Source organism: Rhinoraja longicauda, chromosome 7 (assembly GCF_053455715.1).
Source record: "Rhinoraja longicauda isolate Sanriku21f chromosome 7, sRhiLon1.1, whole genome shotgun sequence".
Taxonomy (NCBI): Eukaryota; Metazoa; Chordata; class Chondrichthyes; order Rajiformes; family Arhynchobatidae; genus Rhinoraja; species Rhinoraja longicauda.
Window position 1 is genome coordinate 599,296 of NC_135959.1, and position 8,095 is coordinate 607,390.

The following is an 8,095-nucleotide window of genomic DNA, read 5'->3' on the forward strand; positions in this document are numbered from 1 at the left end:
GTACCCTACCCCCAATACCATGTGCCCTAATTTTGCCCACTAATCTCCTATGTGGGACCTTGTCGAAGGCTTTCTGAAAGTCGAGGTACACCACATCCACTGACTCTCCCCTGTCAATTTTCCTAGTTACATCCTTAAAAAATTCCAGTACATTTGTCAAGCATGATTTCCCCTTCGTAAATCCATGCTGACTCGGAATGATCCCGTTACTGCTATCCAACTGCTCAGCAATTTCGTCTTTTATAATTGACTCCAGCATCTTCCCCACCACTGATGTCAGACTAACTGGTCTATAATTACCCGTTTTCTCTCTCCCTCCTTTCTTAAAAAGTGGGATAACATTTGCTATCCTCCAATCCACAGGAACTGATCCTAAATCTATAGAACATTGAAAAATGATCTCCAATGCTTCCACTATTTCCAGAGCCACCTCCTTAAGTACCCTGGGATGCAGACCATCAGGCCCTGGGGATTTATCAGCCTTCAGTCCCATCAGTCTACCCAAAACCATTTCCTGCCTAATGTGGATTTCCTTCAGTTCCTCCATCACCCTAGGTTCTCCGGCCCCTAGAACATTTGGGAGATTGTGTGTATCTTCCTCAGTGAAGACAGATCCAAAGTAACGGTTTAACTCATCTGCCATTTCTTTGTTCCCCATAATAAATTCCCCTGCTTCTGTCTTCAAGGGACCCACATTTGCCTTGACTATTTTTTTCCTCTTCACGTACCTAAAAAAACTTTTACTATCCTCCTTTATATTATTGGCTAGTTTACCCTCGTACCTCATATTTTCTCCCCGTATTGCCTTTTTAGTTAACTTTTGTTGCTCTTTAAAAGAGTCCCAATCCTCTGTCTTCCCACTCTTCTTTGCTATGTTATACTTCCTCTCCTTATTTTTTATGCTGTCCCTGACTTCCCTTGTCAGCCACAGGTGTCTCTTACTCCCCTTAGAGTCTTTCCACCTCTTTGGAATAAATTGATCCTGCAACCTCTGCATTATTCCCAGGAATACCTGCCATTGCTGTTCTACCGTCTTCCCTGCTAGGGCCTCCTTCCAGTCAATTTTGGCCAGCTCCTGCCTCATGCCTCTGTAATCCCCTTTGCTATACTGTAATACTGACACTTCAGATTTTCCCTTCTGCCTTTCCATTTGCAGAGTAAAACTTATCATGTTGTGATCACTGCCTCCTAATGGCTCTTTTACCTCTAGTCCCCTTATCAGATCAGGATCATTACACAACACTAAATCCAGAATTGCCTTCTCCCTGGTAGGCTCCAGTACAAGCTGTTCTAAGAATCCATCTCGAAGGCACTCTACAAACTCTCTTTCCTGGGGTCCATTTCCAACCTGATTTTCCCAGTCTACCTGCATGTTGAAATCTCCCATAACCACCGTATCATTACATTTTTGACACGCCAATTTTATCTCCTGATTCAACTTGCACCCTATGTCGAGGCTACTGTTTGGGGGCCTATAGATAACTCCCATTAGGGTCTTTTTACCCTTACAATTTCTCATTTCTATCCATACTGATTCAACATCTCCTGATTCTATGTCACCCCTTGCAAGGGAATGAATATCATTCCTTACCATCAGAGCAACCCCACCCCCTCTGCCCACCTGTCTGTCTTTTCTATACGTTGTGTACCCCTGAATATTCAGTTCCGAGCCCTGGTCCTCTTGTAGCCATGTCTCAGTGATTCCTACAACATCATACTTGCCCATGACTAACTGAGCCTCAAGCTCATCCACTTTATTTTTTATACTACGCGCATTTAAGTACAACACTTTAACTTCTGTATTTACCTCCCCTCTCACATCGGTCACAATTGGCCCTGCCCTTAATTTCTTTTCCCCTCTAGAACTTCTGTTCCCATTCTTCCGAGAGTCTTTTGCAATATCTCCTGTATTCCCTTTTACCTCATCTTCATATTCACAATTTGTCAACCCCTCCCCCCCACTACTTAGTTTAAAGCCACAGGTGTCACACTAGCAAACCTGCCTGCCAGAATGTTTGTCCCCCTGCTGTTAAGATGTAACCCGTCCCTTTTGTACAAGTCACCCCTAGCCCAGAAGAGATCCCAGTGATCCAAATTTGAGGAAGGATATTCTTGCTATGGAGGGCGTGCAGCGTAGGTTCACTAGGTTAATTCCCGGAATGACGGGACTGTCGTATGTTGAAAGGCTGGAGCGATTGGGCTTGTATACACTGGAATTTAGAAGGATGAGGGGGGATCTTATTGAAACATATAAGATAATTAGGGGATTGGACACATTAGAGGCAGGAAACATGTTCCCAATGTTGGGGGAGTCCAGAACAAGGGGCCACAGTTTAAGAATAAGGGGTAGGCCATTTAGAACGGAGATGAGGAAGAACTTTTTCAGTCAGAGAGTGGTGAAGGTGTGGAATTCTCTGCCTCAGAAGGCAGTGGAGGCCAGTTCGTTGGATGCTTTCAAGAGAGAGCTGGATAGAGCTCTTAAGGATAGCGGAGTGAGGGGGTATGGGGAGAAGGCAGGAACGGGGTACTGATTGAGAGTGATCAGCCATGCTCGCATTGAATGGCGGTGCTGGCTCGAAGGGCTGAATGGCCTACTCCTGCACCTATTGTCTATTGTCTATTGTCTATAAATCTAAATCCCTGCTCTCTGCACCAGCCCCTCAGCCATAAATTCATACCATCTATCTCTCTGTTCCTGGCCTCACCAGCACGAGGTACCGGTAGCAGTCCAGAGATAACCACCTTCGACGTCCTACTTCTCAGTGTTTTTCCCAACTCTCTAAACTCCCGCTGTAGCACCTCCTTCCTCTTCCGCCCGACGTCATTCGTGCCCACGTGCACAACGACTTCAGGTTGATCGCCTTCCCTCACTAGGATTTTCTGAAGCCGGTCCGTGATGTCAAGTCAAGTCAATTTTATTTGTATAGCACATTTAAAAACAACCCACGTTGACCAAAGTGCTGTACATCTGATTAGGTTCCAATGGGAAAAAAATGAATCATACAGTAGCACGCAAACAGTTCACAGCGCCTCCTCAATGAGCCTCAAACGCTAGGGAGTAGAAATAGGTTTTGAGCCTGGACTTAAAGGAGTCGATGGAGGGGGCAGTTCTGATGGGGAGAGGGATGCTGTTCCACAGTCTAGGAGCTGCAACCGCAAAAGCGCGGTCACCCCTGAGCTTAAGCCTAGACCGCGGGATAGTGAGTAGCCCCAAGTCGGCCGACCTGAGGGACCTGGAGTTAGAGTGGGGGGTTAGAAGATTTTTGATGTAGGGGGGGGAGTGTCCATTTAGGGCTTTATACGTGAATAGGAGGAGCTTGAAGTTGATTCTGTACCGTACAGGGAGCCAGTGGAGAGAGGCCAGAATCGGGGTGATGTGGTCCCTTTTACGGGTACCCGTCAGGAGTCTCGCTGCGTCGTTTTGGACCAGTTGCAGGCGGGACAGGGAAGATTGGCTGATCCCAGTGTATAGGGAGTTGCAGTAGTCTAGGCGGGAGGAAATGAAAGCGTGAATGATTTTTTCTGTGTCGTCGAATTGGACCATAAATGTGTTGAACCCTGGCACCAGGGAGGCAACAGACCATCCTCAAGTCCCTCCTGCTGCCACAGAATCTTCTGTCCGTCCCTCGGACGATGGAGTCACCGACCACTACGGCTCTTCCTGACTTCGGTCTCCCCTGTCGAGTATCCTTGCCAACAGGTCCGCCACTCGGACTGGAAACGTCTTCTGCCCCGACAGTTCCCAAGAGGGTATACCTGTTTGCAATAGGCACAGCCACTGGGGTCTCCTGTAGTCCACGTCCACTCCCCCCTGAAACAGTCTCCCACCTTCGCTCGACCTGGACCCTTGGCGTGACAGCCTCACAATAGGTCCTGTCGAGGAAACTCTCGCATTCCCGGATGGCCCTGAGGTCAACCAACTGCCTCTCCAACTCCACCACACGTCCATTCAGGAGCTGCACCTGGACACAGTTCTTGCAGGTGTAGCTCCCAGAAGCTCCAGGACTGTACAGAAAAATGAATTTCACTGTACCTCAGTCCACGTGACACATAACGAACTGTGAGTCAGTCAGAGGGTGGTGAATCTGTGGGATTCTTGGCCGCAGATGGCTGTGGAGGCCACAAGTCAGTGGATATTTTTAATGCAGAGATAGATAGATTCTTGATTAGTGCGGGTGTTGGGGGATATGGAAAGGCAGGAGAATGGGGTTGGGAGGGAGAGATAGATCAGCCGTGATTGAATGGCGGAGTAGACTTGATGGGCCGCTTGGCCTAATTCTACTCCTATCTCTTATGACCCGTACTGTACCAGCAACAGCCAGTGAGAGGTGAGGTGGGACAACACAGGGCTGGTCCTCGGACATGGCTGGCAGCTCTGAGCCTCCCCCATGCTGCTGGACACAGTGGAAATTCCACAGCTCATGTTCATCAGTCACTTAAAGTTAGCACGCAGGTACAGCAGGCAGTGAAGAAAGCCAATGGCAAGTTGGCCTTGATGACAAGAGGAGTAGAGTATAGGAGCAAAGAGGTCCTTCTGCAGTTGTACAGGGCCCTAGTGAGACCGCACCTGGAGTACTGTGTGCAGTTTTGGTCTCCAAATTTGAGGAAGGACATTCTTGCTATTTAGGACGTGCAGCGTAGGTTTACTGAGTTAATTCCCGGAATGGCGGGACTGTCGTATGTTGAAAGACTGGAGCAACTTGGCTTGTATACACTGGAATTTAGAAGGATGAGAGGGGATCTTATTGAAACATATAAGATTATTAAGGGATTGGACACGTTAGAGGCAGGAAACATGTTCCCAATGTTGGGGGAGTCCAGAACCAGGGGCCACAGTTTAAGAATAAGGGGTAGGCCATTTCGAACGGAGATGAGGAAAAACATTTTCAGTCAGAGAGTTGTAAATCTGTGGAATTCTCTGCCTCAGAAGGCAGTGGATTCCAATTCTCTGGATGCTTTCAGGAGAGAGCTAGATGGAGCTCTTAATGATAGCGGAGTCAGGGGGTATGGGGAGAAGGCAGGAACGGGGTACTGATTGAGAATGATCAGACATGATCACATTGAATGGTGCTGCTGGCTTGAAGGGCCGAATGGCCTCCTCCTGCACCTATTGTCTATTGTCTTTGAGCTGGCACCTGCGTGGCACAGCTGGCAATGTTAATAATTTTCTGGCCCCAGTCCAAAGTATTCACCTCATTCCTAAAAACTGCTCCCCAGATCTGGACACTATAATCCAACTGAGATCCAGTCAATGAACAGTATCCATGTTGTCGCGATAAGGTGGTACATCACAGGGCGGCACGGTGGTGCAGCGGGTAGAGCTGCTGCCGCACAGAGCCAGGGACATGGGTTCCATCCTAACTGCGGGTGCTGTCTGTGTGCTTGGAGTTTGTACGTTCTCTCTGTGACTGCCTGGGTTTCCTCTGGGTGCTCCGGTTCCGTCTCACATCAGGTTTGTAGGTTAATTGGTTGCTGTAAGTTGCCCCTAGTGTGCAGGGAGTGGATGAGAAAGTGGGATAACATAGAACTAGAGTGAACGGGTGATCGATGGTTGGCGTGGACTCCGTGGGCCGAAGAAGGGTCTCGACCCGGAACGTCACAAGTTCCTTCTCTCCAGAGATGCTGCCTGACCGGCTGAGTTACTCCAGCTTTTTGTGTCTCTTTTCGGTGGTCCGGAGGGCCTGTTTCCATGCTGTATCTCCAAAACAAACTTAAAATAACCTGGATGGAGGTAAACTCCATGGAGGAGGCCACGCTAGAGTTGCTGCCTCACAGCGCCGGAGAACCTGGTTCGATCCCGACCACGGGCGCTGTCTGTACGGAGTTTGTACGTCTCCCCGTGACCTCGTGGGTTTCCTCCGGGATCTTCGGTTTCCTCCCACACTCCGAAGACGTGCAGGTTTGTAGGTTAATTGGCTTGGTGTATGTGTAAAATTGTTCCTATGTGTGTAGGATAGTGTTAGTGTGCGGGGATCGCTGGTCGGTGCGGTCTCGGTGGGTCAAAGGGCCTGCTTCCGTGCTGCATCTCTAAACTAAACTAAAGCAAAGGAGGCATTCAATGATTCAATGGGGAGGAAGGAACAGCAGATGCTGTTTTACAGTGAAGAGAGACATAAAGTGCTGGAGTAACTCAGCAGGTCCGACAGCATCTCTGGAGAGAAGGAATAGGTGGCGTTTTGGGAGTCTGAAGAAGGGTCTTGACCCAAAACATCCAGAAATACTGCCTGTCTCGCTGAGTTACTCCAGCATTTTGTATCTATCTTTATGGAGTGTAACAGTCAGGAAGTCATGATGCAACCTTATAGGACTTTGATCAGGCATATTTGTAGTATTGTGTTAATGTCATAACTATTTTTTTCCTCTTCACATACCTAAAGAAGCTTTTACTCTCCTCCTTTATATCGTAGCGAGCTTTGAATATTACCTTTGTACCTCACTGCCCCTCCCACAGTGCGGCGCTCCCCCACCCCCTCCCCCCCTCACCCCCTCCCCCCCTCACCCCCTCACCCCCCGCCGCTCCATCACCCCCGCCCCTCCTCACCCCCGCCCCCCCCTCACCCCCTCCCCCCCTCACCCCCCGCCGCTCCATCACCCCCGCCCCTCCTCATCCCCGCCCCTCCCTCACCCCCACCCCCCTCACCCCCAACCCCCTCACCCCCGCCGCTCTCTCACCCCGCCCCTCCTCACCCCCGCCCCCCCCTCACCCCCACCCCCCCTCACCCCCACCCCCCCTCACCCCCACCCCCCCTCACCCCCACCCCCCTCACCCCGCCCCTCCTCACCCCCTCCCCCCTCACCTCCCGCCGCTCCATCACCCCCGCCCCTCCTCACTCCCGCCCCTCCCCCACCCCCGCCCCTCCCCCACCCCCGCCCCTCCCTCACCCCCGCCCCTCCCTCCCCCCCTCACCCCCACCCCCGCCCCTCCCTCACCCCCGCCCCCCTCACCCCCGCCCCCCTCACCCCCGCCCCTCCCTCACCCCCGCCCCTCCCTCACCCCGCCCTCCCTCACCCCTCCCCCATCCCGCCCCTCCCTCACCCCCGCCCCTCCCTCACCCCCGCTCCTCCCTCACCCTCACCCCCACCCCCCCCTCACCCCCGCCCCTCCCTCACCCCCGCTCCTCGCCTCACCCCCGCCCCTCCCTCACCCCCTCCCCCCTCACCCCCCCACCCCCCGCGGCTCCATCACCCCCGCCCCTCCCTCACCCCCGCCCTCCCTCACCCCCACCCCTCCCTCACCCCCGCCCCCCTCACCCCCTCCCCTCCCTCACCCCCGCCCCTCTCACCCCCGCCCCCCTCACCCCCGCCACTCCCTCACCCCCGCCCCCCTCACCCCCGCCCCTCCCTCACCCCGCCCTCCCTCAACCTCACCCTCACCCCCCCTCACCCCGCCCCTCCCTCACCCCCGCCCCTCCCTCACCCCCACCCCTCCCTCACCCCCACCCCCCTCACCCCGCCCCTCCCTCACCCCGCCCCTCCCTCACCCTCACCCCCACCCCCCCTCACCCTGCCCCTCCCTCACCCCCGCCCCTTCCTCACCCCCGCCCCTCCCTCACCCCCGCCCCCTCACCCCCGCCCCCTCACCCCCGCCCCTCCCTCACCCCCGCCCCTCCCTCACCCCCGCCCCTCCCTCACCCCCTCATCCCCGCCCCTCCCTCACCCCCGCCCTCCCTCACCCCCGCTCCTCCCTCACCCTCACCCCCACCCCCCCTCACCCCCGCCCCTCCCTCACCCCCCGCTCCTCCCTCACCCCCGCCCCTCCCTCACCCCCTCCCCCCTCACCCCCCTCACCCCCGCGGCTCCATCACCCCCGCCCCTCCCTCACCCCCGCCCCTCCCTCACCCCCACCCCTCCCTCACCCCCGCCCCCCTCACCCCCTCCCCTCCCTCACCCCCGCCCCTCTCACCCCCGCCCCCCTCACCCCCGCCCCTCCCTCACCCCCGCCCCCCTCACCCCCGCCCCTCCTCACCCCCGCCCCTCCCTCAACCTCACCCTCACCCCCCCTCACCCCGCCCTCCCTCACCCCCGCCCCTCCCTCACCCCCACCCCTCCCTCACCCCCACCCCCCTCACCCCCGCCCCTCCCTCACCCCCGCCCC

At 54.8% G+C, this 8,095-nt stretch overlaps 1 protein-coding gene across 1 annotated transcript in view; it reads right to left on the minus strand.

The window, feature by feature from the left end:
• LOC144595407 (hemopexin-like) overlaps positions 1–6,812 on the minus strand; it is a 22,174-nt gene extending 15,362 nt beyond the window's left edge. The window contains 1 exon segment of the mRNA XM_078402909.1: positions 6,798–6,812. Within this exon segment, the coding sequence (XP_078259035.1) occupies positions 6,798–6,812 (15 nt within the window).
• Positions 6,813–8,095: the final 1,283 nt, after the last annotated feature.